Source organism: Boleophthalmus pectinirostris, unplaced genomic scaffold, assembly GCF_026225935.1.
Source record: "Boleophthalmus pectinirostris isolate CB_2022bp ecotype Guang Dong unplaced genomic scaffold, ASM2622593v1 HiC_scaffold_6, whole genome shotgun sequence".
Taxonomy (NCBI): domain Eukaryota; kingdom Metazoa; phylum Chordata; class Actinopteri; order Gobiiformes; family Gobiidae; genus Boleophthalmus; species Boleophthalmus pectinirostris.
The window spans coordinates 18,265,389-18,283,847 of record NW_026571447.1 but is presented as its reverse complement, the minus strand read 5'-3'; the positions used below and the strand labels follow the sequence as shown (position 1 = coordinate 18,283,847).

Here is an 18,459-nt window from a genome sequence, read left to right as displayed (position 1 = left end):
TTAGCTTTTCTTATTTTCTCCTGTCTCTCGTCTTTGCTCGCCCCAGTGAAGCTGCCTGCAGATGTTTGGACAGCGGCTTGTTGGTCAGAAGTTGAGACGTTGTGCTGCTTGAATCTTGTATTTTATGGCCCGAGTCTGTTTAGAGTTGTGGTTTTTCAGGAGCCTTGCCTTTGGGGGCCACTTCCTCCTCACTGTTCAGGAGTTAGGATTACAAACACTGACTGGCAAGACGACTGTTCTAGGCTGAACAAAAGCTATAGACGAACACTAGTACAAAATGACCTGACAGGGGTAATCTATCAGATACTCTTGAGCAAGTTACCCTAATTTCTTTTACTGTAAACTATAAGACAAGCATACAGTGGATTACCATTTGTTTTGGCATTGATGTATAATCCACAAATAATTCTGGTCAGTGGTCAATTATGGTTTATTACAGTATTCAATACAAGCATTTTGGAATAATCTTCGTCAGCTACTGTTCCCTGTTATTTATACTTCCCCTGGACAAACCACACAGAGTCAGTCAGTGGCAGTGTGCATGGAGACCAGTGAACTGAAACATAATCGTGACACATAACAAACTTCAACTTCACACAAAATCTTCATGATACAAAAGTTTATGTTGTCTCAGTATCTCCAAAAGTATTATTTATTTGATTTGTACATGTACATCCACAGTACATTAGCAGTATAGCTTTGGTTTTGATTACTGTTAAGGGAAATCTCATGTATAGAAATGTCACTTAGTGGTTTGGATGAATGCAAGATTCGTTTCAGCATTATAAACAATATCTCGGCTCTCATTCAAAGAGGAGGAAGAATTAGTCGGTTTAGGGAGCATGTGTGCCCCAGATTGTAATTATTTTATGCTGTTTTTTTTCTTGCTGACTTTAAAGTATTTTGGCAAGTCATGAGAATGATGGATGCAGATCTGCAGTCCTTAGGACTCGTCTCAAATTCTCAAAGTCCAAAGCGGATCTAATTAAAATGGGTGATTTTTGACATACGTTTTTAATTTCATTTGGTGGGGACTTCTAGAAGCAAGTTGTATTCAGTTTCATCTGCCTTTGTTTGCTTGAAAGAAAGTTTTTGAATCAGAACAAAATGTTTTTAAGGTCAAGGTTGCCGTGAAGACCCTACTGTTTTAGCTATCTCATTACATGTTTGCACAGCTTGCCCGGTTAAACCTGTAGCTTACATTTACCTCATCAAATATGGCTGTCATCTACTTGACATTGTTTAGGAACAAAATTCCATCTTCATCCCCAAAATGCACAAAGCCTTGATATGTAATCTAGCTGCTTTAAACATTTGTCAGATTTCAATAATTGCAGTAAACAGAGTGTAATCAACTTCAAAGTGCACTGCCAGGACTTGTCATTTGGACAGATAAAAATGAGCATCTTCGAAAACATGCACGACACGCCTGTTATTGTATGTGTGCTAATGTGAACCAGCCTCAGAAACACAGTGAGGCGTCATCAATATGAAAGTGAAAAAAAAAACAAAAAAAAACAGTAGTGCTTCAAGCTCCTGGATCCATAAAGTGGGCCTAATTTTACAGCTCTATAAAACACCCTCCTTGCTGCTGCTAGAATTAAACTATTTATGTGCAGTAAATCACAAGACTGTAACCTCCAGACATGGCTAGCACTAGCTATGTTTTCTATTAATTTAAGGATTATTAAATTGATGCTAGGGTTGTGTTTAAAGCACTACTATTCATAACTTCCTAGCTAGCTAAGTTACTAAACTGGCTTCTGGTGCTAAGCCTGTAAAAACTGTGACCCTTTGCATAAAAAGGGGCTAGTATTATATAATGGAAATGTATAATCAAACAATGAAACATCCTTCTCATCCATTTTAATGTAATGCTACTTGTATTTATCCTTAAGTAATTAGGAGGCTTTATTTGCTAACTGATTCACACTACAGTTACAGCCACAGTTATATAAGCCACAATTTAGTGATTTGTAAGAATGAATTCAAACTAAATAATGTTAAACGACTAGAACTAAAATGGCAGATGAGTTACGTCATGCTGAAATCACTTTGTGGGGACCTAAATCTGGTTTCAATCCCAGATTAGAGGAAGTCAGCGAGGCCTTCTCCTCACACCTCTGCTCAAACTCTGCCTGACATGTTTTATAAAAGAGCATTATGTTCACGTACAGCATGGAGGGAAGCATTTCAGATTGGCTGCTATAACAGAGGAAGTGCACTGTAGAAGAAAAATGGCAGCTTTGTCCTGCTTTGTCAGAACCAGTAAAACACACTTATCTTAAAGGTCTTACATTACACAAAATTGATTCCTGTGAGCTTTAAGCCATGTTAGAATGTTGTAACCAACTCAAAAACATACCTGGAGTTGTGTTTTATTTCATTCACTCATGTCTGTGTAACCCTTTGTTATTAGTTTACATCTCTAAAGCTCAGAATGCTCTGTTCCACCTTGTGATGTCATGAAGCGGTAGTTTTCAAGTTAACAGCTACCTTTTACCTTTAGAGCAGTAGAGATGGGCAATTCCTGGTTTGAAATTATCCAAATGATTCTCTTGAAGGTGCAAAACACAGTGGAACACTTCCACTGAGTTGTATATTGTTAAAAACTGCACATCTGGGTATATAAAGTAATGCGGTCATTGTCCTTAAATGCTGCTGTATAGTTGTGTGATCCAGGAACGCTGTGAGCCAGGAGCAGATCACAGGTAAAACTGAACAGACCAGGCCTTTCGTGATGATATTCATGCCCATGAGGCTACAGTCAGACTGTAAGACTTAATGCATGGACACACTACATACTGTGCTTAGTCAAGCTATGTCAGATGTTTCAGCTAAATGCGTAGCCGATGAATAGAAAGTGTATGCAGAGTATTTGTTATTGTATATGTTTTGTTATTGAAGGTGCACTATGCAACTTTTCTGCTTGTCTTGTTGGGGATTCTATGCTATTTTCCTGTAAAGTCCCACAGTATGGCATACAATCTTCAGGTCAAATTCTAGGTCAAATCTGTGGAGATGCAAAACTTATTTCAGCCTCATTGTCATTGTCTATAGAAAAGGAAAATCCATGAAATAGGCATATACCTACCCTTCCACTAGCACAGCAGATCATGTTTTTGGTGTGAAGCTAAACCTGAACAGAAGCCCAGAAGATGAAGGCGACATGTGCATGTTAAAACCAATGACTCTTCCAGGACCAAACTTCAGAGAGCGAGTCTGGAGTCATGTCAATGCAGTGAGTGATGTGCAGCCAAGAATAGTGTAATATTGGGGCTTCAAAAAACATGTTAGCTTCATAATGTGTTAATAAATGGACCAGAATCCACATTGTGATTGCAGCTCGCTATAAGAACTTTCTGTACAATGAATCAAGGAGAATGATGAAAGAGGAGCGCTCTAATTTGTGTAGTCCCTGGCATGTGCGAACTCCAATATACATGTGCACAAGCCAAATGAAATATCTGTATGACTCTCATACGTGGCTTCGATTTAACATGCGATCTAATGAAAAAAACAGGTTAGGAATATAAAATACATGATGGAATTGTAAATTGCATCGCCCAACTGACGGCTTTAACAGGTCGCCATGGTAAAACATATGTTACCCAGTGTCTCCAGTGCACTCTATGTATTTATAACTGTGTAGCATCTCTGACATGGGAGATAAATGGCATCTGTAATTGCAAAATGTTCAAATTAAACATATTTCGTGAAACATAGCACTCTTCCTCTTACCTGACTCTGATCCCGTACTCAAGGGTGGTATAAATTTGTGTATACAAGTAATAGTTTCCTGCACAAATCTTGTGTAAATATGACATAATTGGTCGGTTAGTCTTTAAAGTGCAATCATCATAATGAATAACTTCTGTAGGGTGCAGCCTTGTACAGATGAGTAATGCTGTTTTTGGGGCTAAAAAAGAACATTGTCTTTGTGTCATGGGAACTTGCTGGTATATCGTGTCGATTCAAGAATCTGTGATTTCTGTTTGTTGCGGTAAGCATTGAATTTGTTGCGGTTGGTGCAGAAAACAAGTATTTCGGATCTGCCAAATGTGATAAAGTTGAAGTATTGTGCTGTGGTGTTGTTGCGTTTTGATTATTTTGTTTTTTTACTCTATCCATCTGACATTCTTTATACAGCGTTTGGAGTGACTTGGGTTTATTTTTTGCTGACTCTCTGTTCCAGGCCGCAACTTTCCTCCCATTTACTCAGAGGTCTCCCCACGTCCTAATTCACAGCCTTAATTACTATAATTGGTAGATGCAAATTAACGGCAATTGGAGTTGACTGGGGTCATAAATCCAGTGCTCAGAAGTTAGCGACTTGCTGGCAGTCTGCAGCGGACCACCGTGGGCAAAGGGTGCTTAACTTACTAAGTAATTGAAAGTTTCATGAATCATAATGCTTCTGAAATCCCCTTCAGCGCACACTCTCAGGCCCAAACGGCATTAGGCCACAGGGAGTCAGACACAAGTGAGCGACAAGTCACCACAACTATCTGAGACTGGGTGCTAAGGATGTTCGGATCACTAAAACAATTCTGAATCAGCCTCAAATGACCACTATCCTAAAAGTCAGCTGAGAGTTGCCAGTGTAAAAAGAAAGAAGCATTTGGAGGCAGTGAAATTGAATTTGGGTATTCAATTGAACACTGGACCAGTACACTCATTCACTTGGCCTGTTTTTGTGTTTGGATAGTGATAGGAAGCTAGAGCCAAGCACCCCTACTTGGACCTTTAAAGTAATTGTTCTTTTTGTGGTTAAATAAAATGGTTAGCCTAGTTCATGAAGGTAAAAGTAGCCGTCGTGACATCCAATGTTAGCATTTCACATGGCATATGTTCCCACAGTTCAAATATACAGTAGTTGGGTTTGGTTCAAAACAAAGAACCTGGAGCGGTCATGAAGTGTAGCACCTCTATGTACAAAGCTAATTTAGCTTGACGATGTGGAATTAAGGCTGAGATGTGAATGAAATCTCTGGTCAGTGTGTATGTTGCGTGGGAGAGCAGAACCAGGCCCCAAGTCTCAAACACACTCATGTATGGCCCTGCCTCGGCCCGAAGTGTAAGCAGACAAGTATTGCATGTGATTTTTGGGGGAAATGGAGTGAAAAACAGGTCCTGGGGTTGCGGGTTCAGGTTGTGGCTTTGAGAGTGACGAGATCCAGAAGCCAGCAGCACTTGGTTTTACCCTGGTGCTTCCTGCCCCGCTGGCCTGGGGCAGAGGGCGACGGGAGGGGCGTGTGTTGCTGGGAGAGTGAGAGTGGGAAAAGTGGTAGGCCAGGGGGAAAACTAATAAGGCCCAGTTCACCCTGCAGCCAAAGAATCACCTTAGCGCAGCTCCTTCACTCACAGCCACAAAAAGAGCTGCAGAGGTGATGCAGCCGTGAACTAGGGTTAGCCCCACGAACCACACTTTGGTAATCAGGGTCTCCTACAGCATTTAGTTATGGCTTTATTAATACATTTGTGTGTGTTTTTGTTACCCTTAGCGTTAAATGTGATGGAGACATAATCATATTTACTATGACTGGTTTAATTTGCATAAGATTTGGAATTTATAGCATTGTCACAATTACCATAAAGCAGGCTGTAGCTGCAAAGTGTTTCTCTGGCCTTCAGTTAAGATAAGGTTGGCTCAGGAACAAGGGCAGAGTGACGCGGTTGAGTTTAAGAAGTATTTCCCCCCCTCTGCTGCCCTCCTCTCATCTGTGAAAGCATGTCATTTATGACTTGTTATTTTGATTTGGCTCCATATTTTCCACATGCCGGTGGCAGGCAGATGTCCGATAATGGCATGTGTGAGTGGATGGACTGTGTTCCACCTGCTCCTCTCTGTGTTTTGAGTTCAGTGGTGGGCAGTGAGAGATTTCCCAAGGCTTTCTCTGAGTCCTTTCGCCCAGCCAGTGTGGTCTTCACATGACCAATCAAATATGTCAAGCCGCCAGTGCATTCCCCCACATGTACAACAAGAAAATCTGGCTTCAATTATTATTGCACCCCTAGGGGAACTTCCAGAATTCCTCTCCTCCTCATTTGTCAGAAATGAAGCTCTCTCGTTTCCTGCGATTGGCTGAAATATGTCTTTTGATATTAAATCACACCGGTTTCCACTAGCTGCATGACTAAGACAAATGTTTATCACATTTATTTATGTCATTGGAGATGACCTGCTGCTCTGCAAGGCTCAGACTTGGCTGCACACTTGCCGCTGTGTTGATTATGAGTAAGAAAGTTTCTAAATAAGCTCTGTTAAGAGATCATTTGGAAAGCACATGATGTAACTGCGGTTTCTAAACTTAAAAATACTTGTGTGATAGAGGTAGTGTTACTAAAGCACTAATGAATCTAGACTGACACATCCCACCCAAATCTCACTGTGCTTGCGGCTTGATTTCTATTATGGTCTGTTGATAAATGTGGTTCCAAATGTTGATTAAGGATCAGTTTCACTTGTTTGTATGTCAACAAATCTGGCTAAATCCAGTTATAACCCTCTGATCTTCGCCTGTCTTTGTTGTTCTATTCTGTGCTTATTGTCATAACATCACTCTCTAGTTATAACCTCTCCGATGTGGCTATGGGGAAAGGGTCTGAATATGAAAATTACCATTGACGTTGCTGAAACAAATAAAACTACTCATGCAGCCCATACATCTGCAGCCATTTTGAGCCTTTATTTATACCATTTAAGCTCTCATTTGAATTCACCAGCACAAATAAACATATCATAATGGAGCTAAAAGGCCTGATGTCATATGCAGATGTTGAATTTTGATTATTCGTATTCAATTTGTCGGGATCTTGTCTCTCAAACGGGAAAATACATGACATCATATTTTCTTGGCTTTGATTGGACACTGCTTTCTCACAAGTGTAAAGCAGCTTGAGTACTGCTAAGGCTTGACATATCTCCACATCTCTCCTCTGTATTACGGTCTGTGTACGCTGCAGACCACCTGTGTTTCTATAAACCCCAAAGTTGAGCCTGCAGACTACTGTGCTGTGCAGGCCAGGGCTTTACAAATATTTACTGATAATGATAAGAAAGCATAAAAATAAAGCTGAAGTGATTTCACCTCCACCGTTGGCTTCAGGAAATACTGTATTTGGTAATGGATGAAACATGATGCCCAAACCCTTACATTCCGCAAGTATGCTTACATAATTACATAAAATAGAAGAATATATGCCAAGTTACTTTTTTATTATGTTAAGCTAAACATTTCGTTAACAGAATAATATTGATTTTGTTTTATATGGGTGTGGGTCATACATATGCGTTACTAATGCCACCTCAAATCTTCTAGTCACATAATTGTTTCTACGAACTGAGCTACTGTTGCGCCATAGCCATTAAATGTAAAATATGAAAGTTGTCAGAATGAAACAACAATGTTATGAAGCCTGCTGTTGTAACATTACATGATTCACAAGCATTAAAAGATTTCCTTGGAACTGCGTGGTTGTCCCTTGATGCTCTACCAAAGCTGAACTATGCAGACTGCTTGAGTGAGAGGTTTATGGTTTGTGAAATTACTTAAATCCATTTTGTTCTGTTGTTTGTATTCCTTATTCTAGGCGTGCATTAAACCTTGGCATCCTGAGGGACCCCGGTTCAGAAGTGGAGGACCGCCAGTACCAGGTGGATCTCACGTCCATCAACATCGGCACAGCCCAGTGGGAGCAGCTCAAACCGGACAAGGAGGGGGTCAAAGGAGGCCTGTCTGTGGAGACCGAGAGGAGCTCCCAGAACCCGGCACTGGAGTGGAACATGGCCAGCAGGTCAGAGACGCACACATGTTCCTGCTACTTAAACACAAGTATACTCTACCAAACTCTTATCAGATGTATTTCAGTGATGAGATTAGGGCATCTAAATGTGCCCAGACACAGTTGAAATAACTCAAACATGTAGTCACCTTTAATTAATGTGATTTACCTTTAAAGGGCCTATAGTATATGGATTATTGGGAGCTTTAAGTCATGTTAGAACTTAAGCTGAAATTGTGCTTTATTTCATTCACACATGTTTGACTAATCCTTAATTATTAGTCTGCCTACATTTTGAATGCTCAAAATGCTCTGTTTGACCTTGTGATATCATGAAGCAGTAGTTTTCCAGTTAACAGATACATTTTACCTTTAGTTCAGGTATGTTTTTGATGAGGAACCAGCATTATAACATAGTTCAGAAAATAACATAATATAGGCCTTTCAAATAAAAAAAATGGTAAAGATAAATAAATAAAACATCATGGTTTATAGAGGTTATACACTCACATTTTATTTGAATAATGGTCCTCAACATTCCAACTGAGTGGCAGAACTATGGGCAGCATAATTGACAAAATGTATTTTTTGCTTATTATTTGTCACATTTTTCTCCATGGAGCAATTATTTTCACCCCTCAATAATTATTTCAGAAACATGTTATTTATTTCAGAAAGATGTTATTTAGGGATGAGCAATATTCAGTTCAACTGTGTATGATCACAAAGCAGAGTGGTAGACTTTTGCATTTGTTATTAGACTGTAACAGTTTTTTTCACAGTTTAGATGTGTTCTAGGCACTTACAGGAGAAAATGTCATTACTCACCACTGACAGTAATGTTGTCACTCACAAATAAAGTTCCAAAGGTTTAAATGACATCTGCATAACCTCTGGTGAGTGATTATATTGCCAACAGATGGGCAAGAAAGATCTCAGAGCTCTATTTCTCCCTTTATTATGAGGCCTCATTATGCAGTCATAATTTCAAACTTGTCTTTTTTTATACGCAGGAGCTAAAACAAGCACAACTGTAACAGCCCGTTTGGCCCCACTTTCTGTTTTCCAGTCTGTTTTTAGAGGGAGCAGGCCCAAAAATCACAGAATCGCAGGCAGTCTCCCGATTTGTTCCTCTTCAACTAAAAATAAGCCTTATGGAAGAATGCAGTGAAAAATCAACATGGCTGTGACTGAGACGGAGCGATTTGGGGTCACCAGGGCGCGGACTGAGCCTGGTGGAGATACATGTCTCCAACTGTCACTATGCACAAACACTTGTAAAACCCCGGACAACCAGTCTTATTTCACTATCTTGTATGTAATACTGGCTCCTGTTACGCTAGCTATTGGCATACATTCAAGAATAACACAAACTTCCAAAGAAATGCTTGTACTACCTGTAACTGAATTGTGTCCAATCAGTTCTTCTTCCAAATGTACCTGATAGGGCCTCTGGATCCATTATAGAAGTTTCACATATTTAGCCATTTTGTAATTTGGTTACTATGCTTCACCTATTAATGACATCATTTACTTTTAGCAACACCTCTTACTTCACTGGCATTTGTTTCCTTTTCATAGTCCATGACACCTGCTAAAACTAAGCAGGCCCTCCAGATCTGTCCCTTAACATGGGACCACCCTGATTGTTTCCACTTAACGCTCAGTAATTTTAATTCAAAAGTCTCCCCTCACCCCGACCTCCTCACACTGTGTCAGCCAGGTCTGTTTTAGAGCCCATTTAGGTAGCGGACTTGGATCTTTACTGAAGTCTTACACTTAAACTGGCAACCCCACAGCAGTGTCTCACTGTTGATTTTTGACCATAGGCTACTGGGGCTCCATTTACTCCCTTTATTCTTAATTTCAGTGTGTTTCTACTGATGGGAACCCACCAGGACGGGCTGAGTGCCAAGGTCAGATTCTCTGAAAGGGCAATGAGGTGAGATTTTGGGCTCACACTTCAGGGCTCCACAAGTGTGTTTCAGTGCCTTTTGAGTCCACTCAAGTTTCCTTAGACATGTTGTAGTGGCAGGTCTGGATTTTGATTCAAAACTTCATTATGAGATGACCTAACATGCAGCTTAGCAGTTATTATTGTACTCAAAGGATTGACACCCACAGTTTAGCTGTAAAATATATCATACATAGTGTAGACTTTTAATGCCAAGATTGTCACATGATTGAGCAAAATTTGTTTAGTCGTCATTTTAGTCGTCGTTACAACCTTCAGTGTACACTATCCTTTGAAGCTAATATTACAAGGATTATATTATGCATAAAACTAATTTTAGAAAAGCTAGACATTATGCATTAACATTGCAAGATAGTTAATTTCTTGAAATTACAACATGGTTGCTATGATTTGCTATGATACTATTGACACACAGCACAGCAGTCCCAGCATGGGACTGCTGTGCAGAGGTTGCCTGTTAATCCCTTATGCCTAGGTTTCCTATGCCACTAGGTTGAGGGGATCTACCTTGTTAACCATATGTCAAATAAAAGGTTGTTGTTCTGAAACCTACAAAAAAGAAATAAATGAATAATTGAGTTTAGCCTGGTCCCCAAATGCATATTCAGGATATGGCTTTGATGTAACAAAGTGCAGAGTTCAATTTATTAAATAAATGAGCCAATGAAAACACTCTATGTACATACTTCATTTCCAAGTGTTGGTCTCCAGAGTAAATAATTGTATAATTGTAGGAAAGTATCAATGACTAAGTTTATATTTTCTTCCAGAGCTTTTGTCACAGTGAGCAGTCAAAACAGAGAAGGCAGTATAATCTTGAGCACAGTATAAAAAGTGTCAGATATCTGACCTGTCCTTGGCACTCACTGGCGACCTCTTAATAAACCCATCAGTTGTCATTGCTCCTCTTTTCTTTCCTACCATGGCAGAATCACCACTGGACACTCTTTTGGAAAATGAGCTTTACTGTAACTTTGTGTGGTGCAATATACACCAGGCCTTCCCCACTGCGACCTCAGTCAAGTCCAAATAATGTTCCAACACAGAGGAAAGGGAGTCAAGTTCACAGCTTTACTTGTCTGTTACAATCAGCCCCAGAAGCACACTGCTTTGGCCATAACAGGCTTTGACACACACCACTTCCAAAGTTCACACCTTTCCTATATTCACTGCAGTAGACTCCATTATTCTATGTTGAGCTTGTGGCATGTTCACGCTACAGTTTTAGGAGTTTTATTCCAGTAGTTGTGGATCTACAATGGCCTCAGTTGGCTTCCTGAGGTTTTGAAGGAAATTCCTGCTCAGCGGATCCACTGACAGGATCTGTCCTCATCACAGTGTGGAGTTGTCGGCTCGGAAAGACCTCGTGTCAGGGAGCTGTGCACTCCCTCTCCTCCCTCCATTAGCCCCAGAGCTGGCCTCTCCGGTGCCACTGATATCGTCATGTTAGGCCCAGACTTGGTTCTTTAACTCACCCTTTTATGTGTGCGCAAGTTTACACCTAGTGGTGATATTCCTTTTGAATAGTTCAACTTTTTTTCTATAACCCTAATTAAATGAATCACTGTTGTAAAAATTGTACCAAGTATATAAGTAGTTATAATTTCTAGCGAGATCAGACTTATGTTTGCACTTCAGTCACACTTCCAGGTATCTCCTTCCATGTTATATGCACTTGTCTTGGTCTTAAATGTGCTCCAGTCTAGGTCCCAGCCTACTCCCATGACTTCTCGCAGTTAGTGTGGTCTGAACTGTACCAGTACATAAAGCTGTTTTCATCCGAGTTAGAGGCCCCCTCCATATTACTGGTAAACCGAGCTTTACGCCTACATGGCTGGCTGGTGAATGATAGCACCTGTCCCATGCAACGAGACACTGCTTGTTTCAATCCCCTGTCTGAGGAGAGATTAGCCAAACACCAATTGCTTTCTCCAGATCACTACTTCTCTGAATCAGGCCTCCCTCAACGTCTCCACTTTAAGAAAAGTGTCAAAAAATAATCCCTTCAGGGTGCTCATAATGCACATTTGTGTAACAGCAGTGAATATGATATTGGATCTGCTAAAGCACTGGACTCGGGGCCACCTAGAATCAAGCCCATGTCTAATCCTCGCCAACTATAAATATTGGAAGCCGTAGCCCTTGATTGTTTTAATAGCAGCAGATGTGGCAATTAACACCACCTTATAAAGCTCACTTGTGTATTTGTTTTAGCGCTAACAAATGTTCCCACAAATATGAGTTGATTGTGGGAATGAGCATTAGTGAAATGGAGAGACTTGGTTTTTGGTTTGATCTTGTGTATATACAATTAGGGGTGTTCCCAATTGAAGCTTGTCAAATAATGTCTCACTCTTCGTCTGTGTAACCAAGTATTCAAGCTCCCAACCTCAAACTTGTTAGCACGGATTTTGGGAATGTATACTCCTTTTGCAACAGTTTTGAGGTTCTCATATTTTTGAAGTACATGATGTTATTTTAAATTTAAATTGCCAGGGCAAATCTTAGAAGTGTTTCATTCTGTCAGAGTTGGGGCATAACAATAGCTCAGCAGAGAACATTTTGTGGTTTTAACTTTGTTGTGTTGATTTGTCAGTCTTGGAGCTGTTGGGACCAGTTGTGCAAAAGTTTTATAGCTTGTAACTATGACAACTCGAAATAATAAAATGCTGTGCTTGTTTAAGAAGAAATCACGTTTGGAAAGTTTTAGTCAGTTATTGTTCCTTGATACTTTGAAGGTTTTATCTGTTCAATTTGTTTTCCACTGTTGAGGTATGGCTTCAGTTACATCCACTTAATTAAAAGTGTAAATCTCTCTAAATGGTTATGAATATGGCTAGGATATGCTTTCATTGTCAACTCCAGAGGACTTATTGCACTTGTAAAGAGTTTTATATGTGTTTTGATCTTCTGTGTGTCTCCACTTTAGTATTAGGAGGCAACAGGAGCGAAGGGCCATCCTCACACCCATCCTAACGGACTTCTCTGTTCGGGTGACCGCTGCTCCTGCCATAATCTTCAGCAAGAATCTCTCCCCTGAAAGTGCACAGGCAGAGGTCAGTATGACGCAGACACACCTGGTATAAATCTAAGCAAGTTGTTTTTACTCAATTATTTTCACTCAAGGGAGTTATTGTAACTATCACACCGCCATATTTAATGTATGATAATAACATCTTAATTGTTTTGATATCAGTTATTGGATATTTTTATTAGAGCACTATTATTTTGCTCTGTTAACTTCCAGAAAAGGTCACAGAAAGCAGTGAATCTTAAACTTTTTACACCCAAATCTTGGCCTAGCACCCTAAAGACCAAATCAGGATTTAACAAAATGCCTTCACTTTGTCAACCCAATACCACAGATACCCTGATTGTGTGCCCAGTGCTGGAAGAAAAGTTCTGTATAATGGCTTTTTGGCCATTTACCAGTCATGTAATCGATAATGAAACCTGTGGTGTTTGGATAGGTTACTCCCAGTGTTATTATGATACATATGGTGGCTATAAGAGGAATTACTTATTTTGAATTATAACAAAGTTTAAATTGAGTATTGGATTGTTAATAAGAACTTCATGCAGAAGGGCCTGTGGAGGTTACATATTATTCCCTGTCCACCTTGTTAACATCTTATGCCCTTTGACCATAACCTGTTGCAGCCTTTCACTTTTATAGAAATCTGCAGATGATTATGTGAAATGTCAGTTTGAGTTAAGAGTTTGTCTCAACATACAGTAACTTGCTCATTATAGGGAGCCTACTTTTGGGTGCACCGTGTAATGGAGGCTTTTGACCTTCCAAGTTCAAGCCTTTTTTGCTTATACAGCTGATGTTTTCTGGCTAACCGCTCTGAAACTTCCTGCCTCTTTGATGCCGCCTCTGTCCATGTTAACGTGCCCCTTGACAATGTGTAACAGCTAATCCATAGTTCACACACACACATGTTCTCTTGTACTACTGCCCAAAAGACATGAGAGCTGGTCACAAAACATACAAAGCATAATGACTTTCTATGACTTTGGTGGTCTATTTTCCTTACTTAATATGATTTATAAGCACATTTATAAGCATGAATTGTCCAGTGTATGTCTCTTTTGGAGATGTAGCCCACCAGCTGTCTTAAGTTGTTTGTTCCAATAAGTTAAAGTGTGTTGTAAAGTTTTATTGACCTTGTCACATAGTCCATAACTGTTATTGTAGCCTTGTGGTATCATGACCTTTTGACTTTATTGTATTTATATTGCAGCTGCACTTTTAGTAGTGGTCAATATAATTCTAATATATGACTATTTAGCCAGCGCAACTTTCCCAGAAATTGCTGGTACACAAAGTCTTTAAGTGAGTAATTTGGAATGTTACAATTTTGCTTTATTATTATTAGATAATCATGTTTCGAATTTGAAACTACTTTTATTTGCTACTTGCATTTCAAACTCTCAGTTAGCCACTAGGGAAGCACTTATTCATGGAATTAAAGCATAGTCAAGATCAAGGTTTATTTATTAATTTGTTCCCTATGAAACAGTGCTTTAATTCAGGGTCTTGGTCTGTCTCTAATGCAACATACACTACTTGCAAGCAGCTAGGATCTTAAGTATATCTTCTCATTAAGTCATATCACAAGTCACTCATAGCTTCTGCTTCTGTCTATCTCTAAACACTGCTTTTCACCTATTGTTAAAGCTTTTGAATTAAAAAGGCCCCTTGAGACATAACTAAAATCTAGACCACATTTAATATTATTATTTCCATGTTCCTTTGAGTCCCTTTCTCTGAGACAGGCTTCCATTCAGTAGTGGTCAACTGCTCTGTGAGAAGTAGTTGTTGGTCTGACCCATGTGTCTTTGTGGAGTTTGAGGCCACAATTTGAACCTGATCTGTGGGTGGGACCCTGGAGAGGACAGAGGGAAGAGGAACAAGTGAGTTCATAAAGGCAACACGACTAGTTAAAGCAGGGCATTGTGTGTAGATCAGTTGCATTTATGGAGCAATTACAAAAAGACAAATCGCTTTTTGAGTCTTTGAGCTAAAAACTGAAGGCCAAAGTTTCAACACTGTCAGTGGGTGGATCCCTTGGAGAGGACAGTGAGACAGGGGAACACCATGTTAATAGAGGCAGAAAGACTGAATCAGAGAGAGCTTGGATGTGTGTTTTGAATGTGCTTCCTGCCCCCCTCCCTCCCTCATGTACTGTGCATGACCCATCTTTGCTCTCCGGTCTTGGTAGGAGGTGGTGGTGTGTGGTCACTCTCTGGAGGTGAACCTGACCAGCAGCCTCGACTTCTACCTCAGCATGGCCCAGGTGCAGCTCCTCCAACAGCTCCTACGGGATAACATGGTCGGTGTGGAGACAGGCCAGAGAGGAACAGAGGTACTTGTAACACTAGATTCACATACACCATCATGTATATGAACAAGAAGTTCCACTGATATCAAATATATTGTCAATTGCAATATAAAGGACAAAAAAGAGCGCCAAAACTTGACTTTAAAAAGTTGTACTGATAGACAGAATGATCCGAGGCACACGGACCAGTACATAAAACTCTTTTATTACAAACGGGACGCATACAGTTTTCCACTAAATAGGCCTTCTTTGGGGCATGGTAAAGATTTTAAAAGGCAACAGGTGTTGGCTCATGTGAATAGAGTCACATGATTCTACTATTTAGTAGAATTGTGTGACTCTGTTCATTTTAGCCTACTACAATCAACATGATAATGCATAAAATATACATTGCTTTTTAACAATATTCAATACCTTATTGAAAAACAGTAAAGAACAGCAGCAGAGTCCCTGTGGCCTATTAAAACCCCAAAAAGAGATCACCTATGCCCCCTGTGGTTGACTTGTCTCTGCAGTCTAAGTTTATATGTCAGTATTAGGCACTGTGGTACTTGTCATATTACAGTGTGTTCACATACACCACAAGTTCAGAGGTTCACAAACATGCCTTTCCAATTTCACCATTCGACTTTGTAATTGCGTTCAAAATTACATTATATTACAGCCATAAAGCCTGACCCTTAGATATTTTCACGCCAATGTGATTAATCTTTTGTACAAGTTGACACACTTCCAAACTCTTGACATGAATCCATTTCCAAATCACTCCACAAAGCCGTGCCAACTCTGTTCAGAAACCCATTTTAGGGGTTCCGCTGTTGTTGCCCCTCACCCTCGCCCCTTGTGTTTTTGGGTGAGGTGAACACATTTAAATATTTACTCGCTTGGAGTGAAACAGTCCTCTAATGTGGCCCTAGTTTACAGCCCTGTACTCAGCTACAGCTTTTAGAAACCTTCCTATTGTTTACTGGACAGGGAGCTCTCAGGCGCCATTTGCCCTGTCTGACCGCTTAATAAAGCCTTCTAATGGAACACAATATAAAAATATTTACCAGCTGTGGTGCGGCTGGGGCCATAGAGCAGGCAGAGGGGACAGAGGGGAGCTGTGATTTTACCGTTATCTCCAGTCAGTGTAGACTCTACAGTGGGACGTGTGCTTCGAGGGGAGCGACTGCTTCATGACTCACATCCTGCAGGCTTCTGAAAGAGGGCTCCTCACAAATAAAACAGTTAAACCAGTATTGTTCACTGGCCTTGGAATGGTCAACTGTACTTATGGACTGTACTACTGGAGTCCTATATGTACAATACATTTTGCATACACTAAAGAAAACATGTTTTAATACTTTGTGAAAGCCCCATATTTTTTCTTTGATACCTGTAACTTCTAAGTATGTCCAGTAGGGCTGGGCAGTTGATTAATAATTTCCAGTCATTAATGACACATATGCTTGGCTCTAATCGAGAGGTCTACAGCCAGTCCTTTGTTACTAAAAACATGTGGCTTGGAGCATACTTCAAACTTTAGAGGAACAATTTTGACAATTTAGTTCTGATAAATGGGAGTTAAAAATTTGCATTGTTTATGTTAAGGAAATTAGTGATGAAAGCCATTTGTTTTTAATAAGACAAAGTAACATCAAAAAGAAAAATGAGAGGAAGAAAAACATAATTATTTTATTTATTTATTTTTGTAATATCGTCCTGTCCTAATCTGGTGAGCGTGTTATTCCAGTGTTTAGAAAAGGTACACCTGTCTCTCCTGTTCTACTTAAAGTAGACCACACGTATTTAGAAGGACATGCTTAAGTCCATAATGTGTATGTAATGCGTATTACCCAGGACAGTGCACGTCTTGTGTGGAGTGTTTGTGTAACTCCATAGAAACATATGAGAGGAAGCTGGTGGTGTCAGGTTCGGCCTGCACCTTTATTTACCCATTTCTGTTGTTATTTATCCAGTCAGTCAGCAGGTCCGAGAGAGAGAGGTGCCGACGATGCATATGGTCTTGATTTGAGGTGATCTCGGAGCGGTCACCCCTGACTTGTAATGATTCATGGCTTGATTCTGTTAAAGGGCAGAGAGAGGCTGTGGTGGGTTCAGTCAGGTTCAAAGCTGCTATTCTGGGAGGTCTCTTAGCATTAGCCTCAAAATAATAAAACATCCCACAGATCTGCCATGCTTTACACCATTAAAAAGGAATATTTGAATGGCTGTTTGTTTTACCATATTTCATGTCCTTACCTCATTTTTTGTTCAAAGTTAAAAGAAACCTCAGAATGGGAATTTCTCATGGGCACCTTGACAGTAGCTGCGGTGAAGTGCATGCTCTTTTTCCTTTATCCATCTTTGCCATTTTATCCACCAGTTGGAAACACCATTCCTCTCTCTCTCCTGGAATGCACATGTTGTATTATTGCTGCCTCCTGCTGAATTAAGTGAAATTGAAATTACCCACAGGTCCAGGGTGATGTAATGTGCAGATCAGCAACGCACTGTTGAGAAATGAGGGATAGATGCTTGGGAAAATCCTGCTGTGTGCTCTTTTTAATATACTTTCTGGTCACAGTTGTTAGGGGCCCTGACATTTTATTGTACCGTATTAATATCTATTGCAATATATCCCCTTCTTTATTGGGCTTTTTAGTGGTGCCATTAGAGAGCATAACATATCATTAACACTGGGGCCATTCTGTGTATGTGTCTTCACCTCCTTTGAATAGGTGCAGTCTGGATATACCATTTGTGTCTATAAATATGTACCTCCATCTATCTCGTAACCCTCCTGGAGTGTCTGTCTGTCCTGGACCTCCTGTAGGCAGCAGAGTAGCGTAGAGCTCACTCTTCCAAGCCTATTTAACAAGCTGGAGAGCCCTCTAGTGGTGGCCTTGACTACTACGCTCTGTGTTTACATGGCACAGGGAGAGTGTGGCTGCTTCTCCTCACTCACTGAGGCCTGTGCCAGCAGCCTGTCGACCCCCTGCTATCACATTAGACACAGCACAATCAAATGATAGCAGTAGTATTTGCACTGACAGTGTTTGGATTATGAGGTTGGATCAGGTGGAGACTCTAAATGCTTTTTGGGTACGCTACAATACAACACTTTCTTTCCACTCCCAGTTAACATGTTACAAATAATCAACATAACAGTAAAAGCTGATTTTTGAAATTTTGGAAAATGATGTCCTCTGTTGTGTAACCTAATATTTTTATGATATTTATAGTTTCTGACAGATATGTTTGGTCTTTCTCTAAACAACCTGTTCAAAGCTCAAAAAACAAGGCTTGGCTCTGGAGCATCTGGTACAAGTGGGATTGTTTCTATTCAGTAAAGGATTTGTGTCCCCC

General features: G+C 40.2%; 1 protein-coding gene across 1 annotated transcript in view; it reads left to right on the top strand.

Annotated features, from left to right (window-relative positions):
• Positions 1–18,459, top strand: part of LOC110171426 (intermembrane lipid transfer protein VPS13B) — a 289,785-nt gene that overhangs the window by 143,892 nt on the left and 127,434 nt on the right. Inside the window, exons 32-34 of the mRNA XM_055163864.1 lie at positions 7,594–7,797; positions 12,690–12,816; positions 14,989–15,132. Of these exons, the coding sequence (XP_055019839.1) occupies positions 7,594–7,797; positions 12,690–12,816; positions 14,989–15,132 (475 nt within the window). The remainder of the gene's footprint in view (positions 1–7,593; positions 7,798–12,689; positions 12,817–14,988; positions 15,133–18,459) is intronic.